At 36.4% G+C, this 19,728-nt stretch overlaps 1 protein-coding gene across 1 annotated transcript in view; it reads left to right on the plus strand.

Moving 5' to 3' along the window:
• LOC113312581 (serine hydroxymethyltransferase 3, chloroplastic-like) overlaps window positions 1–7,090 on the plus strand; it is a gene marked incomplete at its 3' end in the record, with an annotated part of 123,817 nt that extends 116,727 nt beyond the window's left edge. Inside the window, exons 2-7 of the mRNA XM_026561324.1 lie at window positions 5,761–5,918; window positions 5,998–6,176; window positions 6,299–6,415; window positions 6,517–6,629; window positions 6,741–6,863; window positions 6,992–7,090. Coding sequence (XP_026417109.1) covers window positions 5,761–5,918; window positions 5,998–6,176; window positions 6,299–6,415; window positions 6,517–6,629; window positions 6,741–6,863; window positions 6,992–7,090 — 789 coding nt within the window. The remainder of the gene's footprint in view (window positions 1–5,760; window positions 5,919–5,997; window positions 6,177–6,298; window positions 6,416–6,516; window positions 6,630–6,740; window positions 6,864–6,991) is intronic.
• Window positions 7,091–19,728: the final 12,638 nt, after the last annotated feature.

The raw sequence follows: 19,728 nt of genomic DNA on the forward strand, positions 1-19,728 counted from the left end.
TCCACCATTTTCTCGCTGATATATTGGTGTTTCTCGCAGAACTAAATCACCTGGTTGAAATTCACGTATCTTGACACATTTATTATATTCTCGGGCCAATCTTCGCTGATAATTCTCCATATGTTGTAAAGCTTTTTCTCTTTTTTCTTCTAATTCATCAAGTTTGTTTAGAATTAAACCCGCACTAAGATTTTTCTCCCAAGCTTCTCTTTTTGTTGTCGGAATAACAACTTCTGTTGGTAACACCGCTTCAACTCCATATGTTAAACAAAAAGGTGACATTCCAGTAGCTTCTATTCTAGTTGTATTATAAGCCCATACTGAATTATGTACTTGTTCACACCATGATCTGTGATGTCCTTCTAATTTCTTCTATAATATATCTGCAATTGTTTTATTTGTTGCTTCTACTTGCCCATTAGCTTGTGGATATAAAGGAGTGTACTTTCCACATTTTATCTTGAATACATTGAGTAACATTTCTATGTTCTGCCCCTCAAACTGTTTCCCATTATCAGATACCAACTGTGCAGGAATTCCAAATCTGCAAATGATATTTTTCGAATATGAATGTAAAGATATCTTTGTCGCGAATATGTTGTACTGCCTTCACTTCTGTCCATTTTGTGAAATAATCTGTTCCGACTATTAAGTATCTTCTTTGTCCAGTTCCTGGTAAATATGGCCCCACAATATCTAAGCCCCATTTTCCAAAGGGCCACACACTGGTTGAAGATGACAATGGTGCTCCTGGTGCATGTATCTTCTTTCCATGCCGCTGACAATCTTCGCAACGTCTTGATATTAGTTTTCCATCTTCATGCATGTATGTCCAGTAATAACCTTGCATTTTTTCTCTATGTGCCAAAGATCTTCCTCCACTATGATTGCCAGCGTCTCCACTATGTAACATTTTCAGCACCTTTTCTCCTGCCTTTCGTGTCAAACATCTGAGTGATGGTCCACTGAAAGATTTTTGGTATAACAACCCATCTCTTAATTCACAATTCGTTGCTCGGCTTTTTAACTTGTGTGTTTCCAATCTATTTCTTGGTGTTTCTCCAAATATGCGTGAATCTCCATTCTCCAGTCTGCGACATTATTTATTTGTTCTTCTTTTTCATTATCTATGACCATCACATCCACATCTTCCTCTTCTTTATTGACTGATGGTGACAGAAGTGTTTGTATTTTTATGCATCTCGCAGTTGGATCTGTCATCATACTTGAGATGAAAGCAAAAGCGTCTGCAAGTCTATTATCCTTTCTTGAAATGTGCCTCCATTTTATTTTTGGGTGTTTTGTTGAAAATTCCTCAACCAGCTTCTTGTATTTCTTCAGGGATGGTTCATTTGTATTATACTCTCCTTTTATTTGGCGAATAACTAGCTGCGAATCACTAGTGATCCTGGCGTTTTCTAGTTTCTTTTCTATTGCGAATTTTAATGCATGTATCACAACTTCATATTTTGTTTCATTATTAGTGGATTCAAATTCCAACCTGAATGAAAAAGCCATCTTTATTCCTTCTGGCGAGATTAAAACAATTCCAACTCCATTTCCTTCTCCATTTGATGATCCATCTATTTGGTTCTGTTAATAAATCTTTTGGATCTCCATGTTCGTCTTCTACATCCATCATTTCTTCTACTGCTTCATCTTCTTCTAAAGGAAATTCTGCCAAGAAATCCGCAACAACTTGTGATTTTGGTGAAGATAAAACTTCATATTTAATATCAAAATGGCCTACTTGTGCATTCCATCTCTCTACCCTTCCTGACCTTTTAGAATTCTTCATCACTGATTCAATTGGTACTTTTGTTAATACCCTTATCTTGTGTGCTTGAAAATATATGCGGAGCTTAAATGATGCATAAACTAATACTAAGATCAACTTTTCAATTTTTGAGTAATTCTTCTCTGTGGTATTAAAAGTTTTGCTAATATAATAAATGGGTTTCTCCACTCCTGCGTCTACTCGCAATAATACAACACTTAATGCATGCGACGTTGTCGCAAGGTAAATCAATAATTCTTCTCCTGGTTGTGCCATTTGTAAGGTAGTTGTATTCATAAGATGTTCTTTGATTCCTTGAAAAGCTTTTTCACATTCATCACTCCATTTAAATTTCGCACCCTTCTTGAGTATATCGAAAAAATATTTGCATTTGTCTGATGATCGCGAAATGAATCTCCCCAGTGAAGCTAGAAGCCCATTCAACTTCTGTACATATTTTATTGTTGCTGGTGTTGGCATGTCACGAACTGCTTGCACTTTTTTCGGATCAACCTGTATCCTTCCTTTGATACAATGTAGCCTAAAAATTTTCCCGATGCAACTCCAATAGTACACTTCTCGGGATTCAATTTAATGTTATACTGTCGCATTTGTTCAAAAATCTCCCTCAAGTCTTGTACATGGTCCTTAGATTCCTTACTCTTTACCAACATGTCATCCACGTATACTTCTAATGTTTTGTGTATCCATTTTGCGAACACCTTCTCTACCATTCTTTGATATGTTGCTCCCGCATTTCGCAAACCAAACGGCATTTTCGTATAACAATATAAACCTCTAGGAGCAAATAAAGAAGTATGTTCTTGATCTTCTTCAGCGAGAGGAATTTGGTTATACCCTTTGTACCCATCTAAAGATGATACCCTATCATTTCCTGTTGCAGATTCCACCATTTGAGGAATATCGGGTAACGGAAAACTATCTTTAGGGTAAGCTTTGTTCAAATCAGTGAAATCTATGCAAATCCTGATTCCCTTATTTTTCTTTGGGACAATGACCATTTCGCTATCCATTCTGGGTATTTAGCTTCTCTTATAATTCCTTCCTCCAGCATTTTCTGTAATTCTTCTTCTATTTGGGAATGGTAAGTTGTTGCGATTTTTCTTATTTTCTGTTTTAATGGTCTCACGTTTTTGTTAATCTCCAGTCTGTGGAAAGCAATTGTTGGATCTGTTCCTGGTATTTCATCCATGTTTCCTGCGAAAATATCTTTATATTCTCGCAGTAAATTGATAGTTATTTCTTCTTCTTCTTCTTCTATATCCATTTTGGTTCCAATTCTCAACATTAGAGGCTCCTCTTCAGTCCCAACATTTATTTCTTTTGTTGGTTTTGCGGCAGTGTAACTGGGTTTAGGTTCTCCCATTGGTGTGGGTTCTTTAATTGCCTTTATGGATCCTTCTCCTTATTCCGAAATTTTGATGGGTATTGCTTTGCCTTCTTTCGCCCTTATCATATATACTCTAAATTCTTCTTCCTTCTTTGCTTTCTTTACCAATTTTCTGCGAAATTGTTTCCTTTTTGCTTGTTCTTCATAACGCCTTACTTCAATTTGATGACATAATTTCGCATTATCAACATCTCCTCTGATTTCACCTATTCAACTTGGAGTGGGGAATTTAATACATTGATGCAACGTTGATACCACAGCTTTTAGCGCATGTATCCATGATCTTCCTAATAACATATTATATGGCAATTCCATATCCACCACGCACAATGTCACATGTGTTTCGATTTCTCCAAGTGGAATTCGTACCACTATTTCTCCTTTAGGTTTTGTTGTGGATTTTCCAAAGCCGTGAACAAAATATGTTGAATTGGACATTTCTTCATCTTTAAATCCCATTCCCCGAAATGCATGATAAAATATTATATCATCTGAACTTCCTGCATCAATTAAAGTTCTGTTCAACATCCATTCTCCTGTGGATTTTATTGCGGTATCCTTCTCTTTTCGTGTGATAGGCAATGTGACAACCAATGGAGATGTATGATTCAAATTTTCTTTTGGTATTTCTTCTGCCATGAACACAATTCTTTGCTTTTCCCAATCTTTCAAAGGTGAAGTTTTTTCTACCGCCATAATTTTCTTTCCTTCAAAATTTCGTTTATGTATTCTTCCTTTGATGTTTTCATGGAATTCATTAACCAAGCTTTTTGATATCATATTACACTCCAATCTTTTGCAATTTTCATTAATTCTATTCATCTTTCCTCCAACTGATTCACTTATTTGTTTAATGTAGGAATTACCAATAGGTACTATTATGGTAGTCTTAGTTAGTAGCAGGTCCACCCACTAAAGCCCAGTAACCAGAGGTCCATAATAAAAAGAAAAAGAGGAAATTGGACTAATTTTTTTATCCCCTGGTCCGATACACGTGCGGGATGTCATAATCCACTTTTAAAAATACCCAAACTACCCATTCCCTGATAATACATATATGTTTCTTAAAAAAATCACCATTTTTTACAGATCTCAGTTCCGCTCTCCTCCTCTCTTTCTTCATCTTTTCAAATTTTGCTCCTGCTTTTGGATTACGAGCTAGAGTTTTTATGAAGATCTCTTTGAAGATTTACAGGTATGTTATGTAATATCTCTTTCTGTTGTTGTTGTTGTTGTTTTTTTTCAACTGAATCTGTGAAGAACGGATCGTTTTGATTACGTTTTCACCTTCTTCTTTCGGTTTTTGTTTGTTTTTTTGCGTTTATTTTTTTTTGGTTTGTTTTTTATGAATCTTGATCGTAATTATTTAATTTTTTGGCTAGATTATGATGTTTTTAACATATTTGAACTTTCGATTTGATTATCTTGTTGTTTTCGCTTCTTCATTTTATCAAAATCGTGCTTTCAGGGGTATTATCCAACAGTACATATGTTGAATACTGATACAAATTTATTTTGATTCTGTTTTGTTCTTAGTTTTATCACTTGTTGTTGTTTGATTCATAAGTACATATCTTCGATACTGAAATAAGACTCTCTCGATTTATGGTCTTCTTCAATATCTCTCGCTTCTACAAAATCAGATGAAACTTTCTTTGTTGCAATGTTTATATTAGGGTTTCACGATCTAATCGTGGTTGTATTTGATTTCGTCTTTTATCTCCGTGTCTAATTTGTTGATTATTTTACTAGATCTAGATGAATAATCAGATTGTTTGTTCATTTCGTTATTAGATCTGATTATACCAGTTCCATTTTTGTTGGTTTTAGATTTATTTCAGTTTGTTGTTGTGTATGAACCAGCAGTACGTATATCCCGTACTGACAGAAACCTAGACTACTTTTAAGAAGAAGAAGAACAAGATGGTGCATCATTATGATTTATGAGGAGAATATTTGTTTTCTGTTTCCAGGTATCCTTTCTAATCATCTTGTTTGATTATTTTGTTCGGTTTTCTTCTTTTGATTTGTTTTTTTGATTGTATTCTGATAACCAAATCGATTTGATTGACTCTTTTATGGTTTTTAGGTTTGTTACAATTGTTTTTCGTGTATAAATTGACAGTACATATATGGCGTACTGATACAAAACTCTTCTAATTTTGTTTTATTTGAAGTTTTCCAATTTTTTTGGTTCGATCCATGAGTATGTATGTATAATACTAATAGGAAGTGCTATTTGATGTGTTTTTGCTCCTTTTTTAGTCTTACCCTTCAGTACTTATGTGAAATACTGTAATATGTCTTTCGATTCTCTTATTTTTCATAGATCTGTCACCTGTTGTTGTCATACTGTTGATTTGTAGTTCATGAATCTTCACTACATATATCGCATACTCATAGGAAGTGCTCCTTGTTATGTTTAAGGAGAAGTGAAGAAGATGCAGGCATACAGTGGAGCTGCAATAATGGGTGCTGCTGTACAACAACCCAATATTTTTACTAAAGGTTCTTCAACTTTTTTTCCCAAGTTGGGTACTACTACTGCGGATAGATTACCTTCTCAAGTTAGGCAGACCCTGAAGTACGTTCAATAATTGATAGTGAGAAGAATCGTCAGTTTAACAGCTTGGAGCTCATTGCTTCAGAGAATTTTACATCTCACGCAGTGATGGAAGTTGTGGGTTCTTGTCTAACAAACAAGTATTCAGAAGGGCTTCATGGTAAAAGGTAAAGATGGTGCTTAATGTTGTATTTTTTCCCTGTATTTGTATTGAAATGCATTTGATCATTTCATTCTGCAATGTAGGTACTATGGTGGCAATGAGTACATTGATGAGCTAGAGACACTTTGTCAACAAAGGGCTTTGGCTGCATTTCACTTAGACCCAAAGAAATGGGGAGTTAATGTCCAACCTCTGTCTGGGTCTCCTGCTAACTTTGAAGTTTACACTGCACTTCTCAACCCACATGACCGTATTATGGTAAGTTGAGGCCTCTTTCTCTTTCTCTCCAATTTTTTGAAATCAGTTTTGAACCCCTAAGGGATGTAATCAACTCTCCTTTCAAAATATGGGGCTGTATTAATTTGTTCATGTAACTGGCATAAGGTATGGATCTTCCTCATGGAGGTCACTTGTTACATGGATTTATGACTCCTAAAAGACGGGTATCTGGGACTTCGATTTATTTTGAATCGATGCCCTACCGTCTTGATGAATCAACAGGTGTTGCTCTGCATTCTTATATTGTGTAATGACTATGTGGTCTATTGTTGTTCATTTATAATTCGTTGATAATTTGCATTCATTACCAAATTCACTTGCAGGCCTTATTGATTATGATATGCTTGAGAAAACTGCCACCCTCTTTCGACCAAAACTCATAATTGTTGGTGCTAGTGATTATCCTCGTGATTTCGGTTATCCTCAAATGAGAAAGGTATACACATATCTTTTGATTGTAAACAGTTGTGATTCTTAGTGATCATAGAATCAGACTAGTTAACCCATTACGCACACCTAATTCCATTTCCTGCTATGTTTCTTGAAGATTGCAGATTTTGTTGGGGCTTTTCTCATGATGGATATGGCTCACATAAGTGGTCTCGTTGCTGCATATGTACTTGCCGACCCATTTGAATACTGTGATGTTGTAACAACCACCACTCACAAGGTACACCTAGTCTCATTCATGAAGTCTGCAAGACTGCAACTACTGACACCAACACAAGCAGCATTTGTTTTTATTGGTTTAGGTTCAAGGGTCATGTTGTTTACTATGTCTTCTGTTTCAATTTGCAGTCATTACGAGGTCCGAGAGGTGGCATGATTTTCTTCAATAAAGATCCTGTTCTTTGGGTTGATATGGAATCTGCGATTAACAATGCTGTTTTCCCAGGGTTACAGGTAACTAAAACTGTAGCGGTTATTTGTGATTTATCATTGGTTCAACATTATAACATTTTTTAGGTTTGTTACAGTTGTTTTTCGTGTATGAATTGACAGTACATATATGGCGTACTGATACAAAACTCTTCTAATTTTGTTTTATTTGAAGTTTTTCCAATTTTTTTGGTTCGATCCATGAGTATGTATGTATAATAATGATAGGAAGTGCTATTTGCTGTGTTTTGATCCTTTTTTAGTCTTACCCTTCAGTACTTATGTGAAATACTGTAATATGTCTTTCGATTCTCTTATTTTTCATAGATCTGTCACCTGTTGTTGTCATACTGTTGATTTGTAGTTCATGAATCTTCAGTACATATATCGCATACTCATAGGAAGTGCTCCTTGTTATGTTTGATTCAGTACGTATATGAAATACTGAAATAGATGCTCTTTGTTACGTTTGATTCAGTACTGGAATTGGATATGGAGATGATCTGGAGCTGCAGTTCAGAACTTATTGCAAGAAATGACAAATTTTGAATGATAGGAACATGAGTTGTTGTTGGTTCAGATTTGCAAGCTTGTGAAATCGGTGGTGGTCTTGATGAAGTTACAAATTGGTTGTGACGTGTGTTTGAAAGAAGGTGTGCTGCAAATGGATTTGGAGGAACATCGAAGGTTGGGTTGCTACATTGTATGATCCTACAATGTATGTGATGTAATACGTTTTCTAAATTATTTATCATTGATTCTTACAGATTTTTACTCTACCTGGAAGCAGTGTAGCAAATATGTACTCGAATTTGTAAGCATTCATATATATAATCGGATTTGTAAGCAGTACGACAGATATGTACTCAGACAGATATGTACTCAAATTTGTAAGCAGTGTAGCAAATATGTACTCGAATTTTTAAGCAGTGTACCAGATATGTACTCAAATTTGTAAGCAGTGTAGACACACACGTTTGGTAGTAATGGGCATTATGGATATTTCCATGTTTTAATTAATTTTGGACCTCCGAATAAAAAAAAATTCCGGTTGGACCCTACTATAAATAACTATATGGGCCTAGGACCAAACAAGAAATTTTCCTTGTTTAATCACTTTCTTGATTTGAATTTTCTCAATCAACAATCTTCAACTTTCGATCTTCAATCTCCCTATTTCTAGCGCCATTATGTAGTTGCAGGAAATCCTACAATACACCCCTCTTATGATTTTATCGTTGATCAGCCTATTTTTAGGTTTACACTCTTAATTTTATGGATTAATTTCTGAATATTCTTACAAGGAAAATCAAGAATGATCTCTGCTCTCAACTTTCTCTCTCCTATTTACTTATCTCTCATTCAAAAAAGATTTCCCTTTCCTTTACAACTCGAATGACTATTTATAAGGGAAATACATAGTGGATGACAGCTAATCTGTCCTTTATTTTCGGATATGGATTGCGACATTCTCGCAACCTTACAAATGTTGAATTCACAAGCTTTCTAATTTTCGCGAGACTATCACACCTTTCTCATGATCCTTGATGATGTCGTTTCTGAAATTGTTCTGCGACGATTTTGTGCAATACCATTGTTAACTTCGTTGAGACATAATTGTTGCGAGATTCTGATCCTACAAAGAAATATAAAGTGAGCAAAACTGGAAGAAACATACCTCCTTCTCCTTCTCGGTCCAAGAGAATACCCAAGGTTGATAGGTAACGAGATTCTCAGGAAGAATATTTGATCCAGCAATATAAGTCCCTCTTAGCATCAAGGGAAAAACACACCACTTATCATCTTTGGATTGGCGAGGAGTTGTGTTCTTACCAGAATGCCAATCAATATCTTGCATAAGTATTTTCTCTTCATCAATGTTATCTTTCCTTTTTAAACGAATACCCCAGCGAGTATTCTCTTTCTTCATGGAGATCAATTCATAATTTTCAAAGAATCTTGATACTATATATTTCTCAGCAATTATTTCTAAGTCTGCAAATTTAGGATCCCTAAGTTCTTTGGAGTATAGAGATCCTTTACAGGCACCACGATTAGCGAACTCTAGTATCAGAGGGATGCAATCCCCACTCAACTGAAAGATAGCTTGCAAAAATCCCGAATGAGCGAGAATTTCATAGAACAGAGGAATATCTGGGTCGTAAATAGGAATGGGGAGACCTGCGAGAATTTGACCTGGCGAAATTATGATTGATCATCACAATATTGATCAGAAAAAAGTTTGATAGAAAGAATTAATTTGGCACTTTCACCAGGAATGGTAGAAAGTGTGAAACCTTTCTCTGCAAGATATTTTTGGAAATCTTTTAAGTTTTTCTCATGTTTATGGCCACTTGGAGGCATATTTGAATTTAGAGTATGGGAATGAGTAAAAAGTAAGAATATTGAAGAAGAAAGAACTACAGTAGCAGAATTTACGGAAGAACAATAGAGTTGCAGAGATGAGAGAATTAAAAGAGAAGAGAAAGTAAAAAGAAGAGTCAGAAGAATATATAAGGAATATTTTTTACTCGAAGAAATAAACACCATTAAGACGAAAATACATGAGCGGTTGAAAAGCAGCGGTTACAGAAGACGTGTCAAGAAACGGATGGAAGAAAGAATACGTGTGATAAATGCAGAATATGAAGAGATGAACAGTTGCGGCATTTCTCACATCATTCTCTACTTTGCAGAGAAGATATGAGAAGAGGCAAGATGTAGGATCAGAATCTCGCAGCAATAATATTTCAGCCAAATTATCAACAACACAACACAAAAGCGTCGCAGAACAATTTTAGAAATGATATAATAAACGACATCAGCTAAAATCATGAGAAAGATGTGATGATCCTGCGAAAATTAGAGAGTTTGAGAGATTAACATTTTTAAGGTTGCGAGAATGTCGCAAGCCATATCCGAAAATAAAGGACAGATTAGCTGTCATCCACTATGTATTTCCCTATAAATAGTCGTTCAAGTTGTAAAGAAAAGAGAGAGATCTTTTTTGAGTAAGAAACAAGTAAATAGGAGAGAGAAAGTCTAGAGCAGAGGTCATTCTTGATTCCTTTATCTTTTATTGTAAGAATATTCAAAGATTGATCAATAAAATTAAGAGTGTAAATCTAAAAAATGAGTTGAGTAATAATGAAATCATATGAGGGGTGTAGTGTAGGATTTCCTGCAACTACATTTGACGGTTGCGATGTGAATACTGTTGCTCTTCCAAGCCAAGATATAAACAAGAGAAAGAGAAATTTTTTCAACTTCCCATTCATATTTTTCCAACCAGAGCCAAGCAGATAAATTTGTTGATGTCGAGAAATTCTCCAACTATGTCTCAATATTTGGATAGCGACAAGAAGGTGCATGATCAGAAAACTCTTGAAGATGATCAAGGTGAGAAAAAGCCTAGACTGAATCCGCCAAATTTCCAGGTAATAATTTTTGACATGCAAGAACATATTGTTGCTAATTTGATTTTTAAAGAGAGAGTTGCAGAAAAGTATTTTGAGCCACACTAATAGAAAATTGATGTTGGGTATTTTTGTTTTCCACCATTTTGTTAGGATGATGCGAGTAGTGGAAGCGGATTTTCTTCAGTGTTTGAGGTGCTAACGGTTTTAGCTCTTACAACAGTTTTCATCCTTGGATAGTTTTTCTTGTAATTTCCAGTAATCTTCTTAGCTATCTCCAGTTTTTTGTTCTTGATTTGGAAAGCTAAAACATCTGGGTGAAGTTGAAAAATTGTTCAAAAGAGTTTCAGGTTGAGCACTGAAGATGAGTGTCTCCTTAGAAGATGAGGCAAGATTTGCAGAAGCTGTTTCAAGTTCCAGTTTTTTTTGCTAATTTCATTTTTATCCCAAATTCAGCTGCAACATCAACATCATAATAGGGTCTATAGATGATGTTTTTTCCAGCTTGAATAATTTTTTGTTGCTGGGTTCTTGGTGGGGGAGCTGGTTGAGGGGTTGGGAAGTTGTTGTAGTGGGATTGAGAGTGATTTGGTGGAGAGGGGCAAGGGGGACTTGGATGATCTAGAATTCTGCAGACTTTACAAAATTTTATTCCATTGAGAGCATAGGCAAATTCAAGCCAGTGTGAAGTAGTGGTGGTTTCAAAAGCTTCAATACCAAATTTCAAAGCTCTAGTAACATCAATTGTAAGCTTTACCTCCAAGTTCTTTTCAAATCTGTCTTAGCAGTTTGGTAGACTCCAATTGGCCTGAGGATACCTTGGATGTCTGGTATGATATGGGATGGTATTCTTTTGATGAGTAACCAGATCATCACCTTTTTGAATTGTTCTTCATCTATCAATTCATGTCCTCCTACAGGAATACCAACCAGGACCATAAGCTTGTCAAAATCTCCTCTTGTTCCACCATTTCCCAGAGTAGAGTAGTGTTCCTCATGGGTGAGTCTGAGGATGTAATAGTTTCTTATCCTGTTCCAATTTTCCACCTCAACTCTACTTTGGAGCTCCCAATGAGGGTTGATGAAAGAACTAACTTTTGAAGTTTGGAAACAGATGTTGTTGCAGAGTTTTGTAATGAAACACCATTTCCAGTCAGGGGGTTTCTTGGTTCTGATATTTTCAGAGTTAATGAAAACTTTTGGGAATAGATCCTCAGGGATAGTGAGGGTAGTGTTCATCTTGTTTACAAGGTTATATATGCTAGGAGGAGGGGTGTTATAGGAAGAGGCCATTATAAGGTAGTAGACAGTTTTGCAGAGAGGAGAGAAGGATGAGTGAAGTTCACCAAGATGGGAGGGGTGAGTGTATGGGTTGATAAGGTGAGGGAAAAGATTGCAGGCTTAGTTTGAATATGATTCACGGGTTCAAATTTTTGTTTCCTATCGATTTTTATTTGCAGTAGATCATGGCATCCTGTGTAGTTTTGTTTTGACTTGGGATCTCTGATGTTGATGTAACATATTTTTTTCCTGGAAGCTGATTGGTGTCGTACAAATTTCCTGTGTGGCCATGTGGGTATGATTTGGATGGATAATGGTGCTTGGTAGCTAGCCCTGTGATAAAAACAAAGGTTAGCATAAAGATCCAGAGAGAGTACATTACATGTGTCAGTGTTGGTGTTGTTGGTGTGAAATGCGTCTTGTGGTTGACTAGGAGGACAAGAGTGTCTTGAGAGGCTTTTTGCTCCTAGTTCGCATTGTTTAGGGTTGTATAACACTGAGTGTGGCTTTTGTTGAACCAGATATTCCAAGTACAGCTGATTTTCCGGTTCCAGTGTTGAACTGAGTAGTGTTGAACTCTGCATTTCTGTAGAACCAAGCTATGTTGAGATGGATCTTGAAGTGGGTGTTTTGTCTAGCGCATAATCCATTGAAATTTACCCGAGGTCGACCCGTATTAGTGGGAGTCTTGTAACTGCCAAATGTTTGATGCACAATGGCCAATAGGCTTGCCATTGTGCATAATCAAGTGACACCAATCTCTAGGAACAGATTTCATGGTGATCAAAAGGGCATATGAAATGTTTGACGGTTGCGATGTGAAGACTGTTGCTCTTCCCAGCTAAGATATAAACAAAAGAAGGAGAAATTTTTTCAACTTCCCATTAAGATTTTTCCAACCAAAGCCAAGCAGAGATATAGTTTGTTGATGTCGAGAAATTCTCCAACTATGTCTCAAGATTTGGATAGCGACAAGAAGGTGCATGATGAGAAAACTCTTTGAAGATGATCAAGGTGAGAAAAAGCCTAGATTGAATCCGCCAAATTGCCAGGTAATAAGTTTTGACATGCAAGAACATACTGTTGGTAATTTGATTTTTAAAGAGAGAGTTGCAGAAATATATTGTGAGCCACACTAATGGAAAATTGATGTTGGGTATTTTTATTTTCCACCATTTTGTTAGGATGATGCGGTTAGTGGAAGCGGATCTTCTCTAGGGAGGGGTGAGGGGAGGCATGTGTTTCAGAATAGTGTGCATGAGAGTGGTGGTGGGATTGGGTGTGAAGGGACTGAATATGGTGGGGTAGAGGGGCAACATTTAGTGGTAGAGATCAGGGTCTGTCGAGAGTTCCTTCGCGTCCAGAAGATGATCGGGTATTTGGGATTAAAGACGGTTGGGTGGTGTTTGTTATTCATCCCCGACGAGGCCTATTTGTAATCAATGAGGGAGTGGTACTGGTAGGGGATCGGTATGTTGTTTGTGGAGGTGCACCACAAGGATTCTTTTTTATACCCATTCCTGAGGATGTCAGATCCACAATCCGAGAGAATGCTTCCATCCCCCTTCCTGTTGATGATGTTATCTTTCCTAACTTGTTTATGTTGGCACCTGAAATTAGGCAGATGGTATGGATGTTGTTGTCATTGCTAATGCAGAGCTGGGCGAAGTGAATCCTCCTCAGCAAGATCCAGATCCATAGCCTATGGCTATGCCAGTACCAGAACACGCTGCTCCTGTACCTGCAAAGAAAGCTACAGATGTGAAAAAGCAGGGGTCTAACAACACCACCCAATATTTCGCTTAGAAATCTGTATTGACTAACTCCGAAACACTTTCTAGAGAATCAACTAGACAGTCAAACAATCTAGGAAAAAGTATCTCAATGAGTTACTATCTCTCTCTTATTTTGATTTACTCAAGCTAATAGAAATCAGCGAGTCCTAATCAAACACAAGGAATAACTTGGACGGTACCAAAGACCAATGTCCAAGGATCAATCAATGATAATCAACAACCAAAGGTTGGATTAATCTAATTGATGATCTAAACACACAACCTGTATTATTTAAATGATAAAGATAAAACAATATAATGCGGAAACTGAAATAACACAGACACTAGAAATTTTGTTAACGAGGAAACCGCAAATGCAGAAAAAACCCCAGGACCTAGTCCATATTGAATACACAATGTATTAAGCCGCTACAGACACTAGCCTACTCCAATCTAACTTCGGACTGGAATAAAGTTGAACCCCAATTAGTCTCCCACTGATCCAAGGTACAGTTATACTCCTACGCCTCTGATCCCAGCAGGATACTGCGCACTTGATTCCCTTAGATGATATCACCCACAACTAAGAGTTCTACGACCCAAAATCGCAGGCTTTAACAATAAACAAATTTGTCTCACACAAACAAGTGTATCAAAGAATCAATTTGTTTCCCACAGAAAAACCCTAAAGTTTTTGTTCCGTCTTTTGATAATAATCGAGGCGAACAGGAACCAATTGATAATCCGGTCTTATATTCCCGAAGAACAGCCTAGATTAATCAATCGCCTCACAACAATCTTTATTGTATGGTAGCGAAACAAGATGTTGAGGAATCATAAACAATGAGACGAAGGTGTTTGTGATTACTTTTTATATCTTGCCTATCGGAAAAATTAAACAATCTCAAGCCAATCAATATGATTGTACTGTTACGATAGAAAATGCAAGATCAGATCACACAACTACGATAAAAGTAGTATTGGTCTGGCTTCACAATCCCAATGAAGTCTTTAAGTCGTTAACCTAGTTTTAGAAGAAGAAAACCAAAGGTTAAAGGAGAACCGACTCTAGGACGCAAACTAGTATCACACGTAAGGTGTGGGGATTAGTTTTGCAGAGTTGCTAGCTGTCCCCTTATATAGTCTTTCAAATCAGGTTTTTTCGTTGGTAACAAAGCAATCAATATCCGCCATTAGATGAAAACCTGATTTAGATTCAAGCTAATATTTCTCAACCGTTAGATCGAAAACTTAGCTTGTTATACACAAATGAACTGCACGCTTCTAGGTTTGTTAACCGTACCCAAACGTGTACATTGTTGGTTCAACAATAGTTTTACCGAAAGGTTAACCATATGAGCATTTCATACCAACCATGTTCTTCTTCACCATAACTAGTTCAAATGACTCAAATGAATTAGTTAGAGAGTTGTTCAATTGCAAGGAAATCTTATGTAACTACACAAGACAAAATTGAAGAAAAGATGATTTGATTCACTCGAATCGGTTCATGAACTTTAATAGCCACGGTTTGCAAATGCATTCCTTAGTATTTTAAGATTAAGTTCAGAAATCATCTTTAGATATATAACCTTCTCAAGTTCGCAGACTAGGTTCGCGGACTTAAGACACCGGATAGAGTTTACACACTCCAGCAGAAATTCGCGGGATGAGAACTTCGCCGGTTCGCAGACTTAGCTCACGCAAGTAGTTTGTCAACTCCAGCAGAAATTTTCGGGTTTGAGAACTTTGGCAGTTCGAGGACTGAGTTCGCGGACTTGGCACTTGCCATCCTTCCGGTTCTCTTGATTAACAAAGTTCGAAAACTTCGGTTCAAGGAATTCATTGGTTATGTAATCTAAACTCTCATTCCAATCATTGAAACGTTCTTAGAGGACGTTATATAGTTATTACACAATTTCTCGTCAAAGCAATTTTCAAAGTGATTGAAACATATCATGACTTTCGTCACTAGGTAAAGATAAACTTTGTCAAAGCGAAAAGCCTACCAACACATATTTCGAGATATAGATAGGCGAGGTATACTCGGCTCGAAATACCAAATGTGTATAATCATAGTCTATATATATAGCATACGACTTTTGTCTCAAAGAGTAGGAGATAGAATAGATAGACTTTAAAGTGACAGATAAGTTCAAGTCTCTACATACCTTTTTTTCGAGAAGTTCCACCGGTTCCTTGAGTAGATCTTCGTCTTGTATGATGAATCTCCATGGCGTCCTTGGGCTCAACTACACTTACTATCTTAGTCCGAGACTTAGCTATAATAGACTAGAAATCAAGACTTATAGTTTTGATCACTAACATTGACAAACATGCTTGAGATAACAACGCATGCGAGTTTGACCGAGCAGTGCTCTAACAATCTCCCCTTTGTCAATTTTTAGTGACAAAACTATCAATACATATGGAATACAAAAAGATAATGAAACTTTAGTAGCTCCTATCCCACATGTCTAATCTTCAACATTTCTCGAAATCTTCGTCATTTCCAAGTACTCCAATGATCCCAAAGGTTGTAAGTTTAGCATCATCGTTGTTGAAGATCCGTAGCTATAACAATGAGAAAGCATCGGTCTCGATCATTATTATACGGTGTCATAGTATTATTACACAGTGTCAAATTTCAATTGTATCATAACTTCAACAATAATACTATGGTGATATGTATCACTCCCCCTTAGTCAATACTCCATCTCACATGAAAACCACTCCCCCTTACACAATGATCCGAAAACCATATGTATTTGTAGTGTGAACTACATATTAATTCTGCCCCTTTTTGTCAATAAAATTGGCAAAGGTACAAGAACGGGATCATAATGAAATTTCCGTAAGAGACATTTCATGCTTGAGAGAAAGAAACACACATCATCTTATCTATATGCAATCATATATCCGAAGCTAACAACATTCATCAAGGAGTTTAAAGATACAAGATAACCCCTCTAAAATTCCACAGCCGCACGCCCCTCAAGATATGACCATTAAGCACAAGTTCAAAAGAACTGTCCCCCATTTGATGTCATTCCCGAAAGAACAACAACGAGTGACCTTAATTTCAAGAGAAAAGAAGGATTTTTATTGGACACCAAAACCATATGAATGATTTTTAAATCCAAAAACTCAATCAAATTAATCATAAGTAAACCCATGATTAATCTAATCGGAATACATAATCAAATTAAACACAGAAAGTGAACAATTTAATTGATTATGCTCAACATGAGTAAACTTACGGAGCAACGACTAAGTTAACCATACAAGAGAGTGATTGGCTTAATTGTACATATACTCAACACAAGAAGAACTTATGGAGTAATAACTAAATAACCAAACAAGATGATTAATTTAGTTCTAAATGCTCAACACATAGTATCTTACGGAACAACCAACAAAGCTAATCAAAAATTAATCAACTTGGTTGTATCGTGCTCAACATAAGACACATTACGGAGCCTCACAGTATTACATAAAATATGGATCAGTGAAGATCAATATTGTGGAATACACAAGGATTCATTCATTTTCTCAAGCATATACAATATCAATAATCCTCGGAGACAAAAGATTTTAACTTATCTTTCATCAAAGATTGACAATATAGGCTTAACTTTTGTATATGTCAAAAGTCCATTCATTCCTTAATCAATAAACGAATACCGATCATAATCGACTTTACTTTTGAAAAAATATGGGTTAACACAGTTCACGGACGTAAACACCAATATCTCGTAACAAGTTGCAATATAACAAATCATAAAGATTAAATATTGCAAAACATCATCCTCCAAACAGTTTTAGAATTTAAACCAAAAACCTAAAAACATGAAGATGAAATCGTTGGACATAGCTATGTGTAATCACAATAATTGCAATTCCAAACTCTAGTAATCCTTCAAAAACAAGAATAAATTCTCATAAGAAGTTTCCTAGGCATCAAGACAAGCTCGTCATGCACATATAAGATGATTTGTCCTTAGAGGGTAGAATCAATCTTTTTCGCCCGTATTTATACAAGGAATAGATACCAAAGGCGTATAAAAAAAAATTATTAACAAAGAAGATCAGACAAAGTCATTAACGACCATGCACCATAGTTCACATGAAATGATTGTGAACATTCAAGAATTCCATAGTAATTCGTAGTATTTCCCATTCTTAAACTCCCTTCTTTGTGATTCACCAACAACATTCTTGTAAAGCTACAAATTATCTTAGAAGAGTAGTACTCCAAGTGAAAAAGCGGGGGTCTAACAACACCACCCAATATTTCGCTTAGCAATCTGTATGGACTAACTCCGAAATACTTTGCTAGAGAATCAACTAGACAGTCAGACTCAATCTAGATAAAAAGTATCTCAAGGAGTTATTATCTCAATCTCTCGATTTGATTTCTACTCAAGCTAAAATCAATAGCGAGTCTTTATCAAAGAGAGATAACTTGGACGGTACCAAAGACCAATGTCCAAGGATCAATCAACTACAATCAACAACCAAAAGTTGGATTAGAGAAGTTGATGATCACGAACGCACAACCTGTATTATTTCCATTATATAAAATATAATGTGGAAAAGAAATAACACAGACACCAGAAGTTTTGTTAACGAGGAAACCGAAAATGCCGAAAAACCCCGGGACCTAGTCCAGATTGAATACACATTGTATTAAGCCGCTACAGACACTAGCCTACTCCAAGCTAACTTCAGACTGATCTATGGTTGAACCCCTACCAATCTCCCACTGATACAAGGTACAATTGTACTCCTATGCCTCTGATCTCAGCAGGACACTGCGTACTTGATTCCCTTTGCTGATCTCACCCACAACAAAGAGTTGCTGCAACCCAAAATCACAGACTTGATAATAAACGAATCTGTCTCACACAGAAAAGTATATCGAAAGGATAAATTTGTCTCCCACAGATAAACCCTAGGTTTTGTTCCGTCTTTAGATATAAAATCAAGGTAACATGAACCAATTGATAACCCGAACTTATATTCCCGAAGAACAGCCTAGATTAATCAATCACCTCTCTCCAATCCTTCCTGACTACACAAGCGGTTAGTCGAGGAATCACAAACAGTGAGACGAAGATGTTTGTGACTTCTTTATCTTGCTTATCGGAGAACTCTCACGATCTCAAGCCAATCAATCGATTGTACTCGTACGATAGAAGATGCAAGATCAGATCACACAACTACGATAAAAGTAGTATCGGTTTGGCTTCACAATCCCAATGAAGTCTTTAAGTCTGTAGTATCGGCATTTCTTTCGAAGATTGTCACGATCCAGCAAAACATTCTGAAGCTTCTGATTTTCAAGACGAAGAACATTACATTCTTTTTCTAAAGATGTCTACGAAGCAGCTCTGTCATAACCCAAATGCTTGCTCATAATTTCACAAATATTAGACTTGATGAGATCAGTAGAAGACTTCTTTCCATCATCCAGAATTTCAGAAAAAACTTTGAAAGCAATATCTATCCCTTCCACGGTTTCTTTCGAAAGAGGAAGAGACTTGGGTAGAGAACTGGTAGAGATAGAAGGTTGAGAAACACTCTCAATGGGAAGAGAAGAGGTTTCATTCGCAGAAGGATCCACAAGGGGGATTTCAATCATAGAAAGGTCAACTGAAGAAATAAAATCAGAGGCAGCATTTTCGCGAATTGGAGATAAAGGTTTATCTTGCGAAGATGTCGCAGGAGATTTGGAAGAAATGAGTAGGTGGAAGGGAGCAGAAGTTGGAACAGCTTTAAGGTGGCGAGATTTCTTGAGAGGTTTATTAATATATTTATCACCCTGCGAATTACAAACCAGATAAGAAACATAGGCAACAATATTTTTATTAGAAAAAGATAGTGTTTCTTACTACCTTCTCATTCGCAGACTTTCTTTTATGTGCGACAACCTTATGCTGTGATTTGGGAATGTTAGGGTTCTGAACTGTAAATCTAGTGTTGGAGCCGCTTTTGCTGAAATAACAAGAGTATGGGAATCGCATAAACAACATCAAATAAGGCAATAAACAAGATCAATTTCATATATGTCAATTTCAGCAAAACTCATAAAGAAGAAAAAAGAAGACTAACCTTGATGAATCCATGAAAAATAATAGCATGGAGATTGTCTTGAAGAAAATTACGAACTATGAAGATCTAG

Source organism: Papaver somniferum, chromosome 9, assembly GCF_003573695.1.
Source record: "Papaver somniferum cultivar HN1 chromosome 9, ASM357369v1, whole genome shotgun sequence".
NCBI lineage: Eukaryota > Viridiplantae > Streptophyta > Magnoliopsida > Ranunculales > Papaveraceae > Papaver > Papaver somniferum.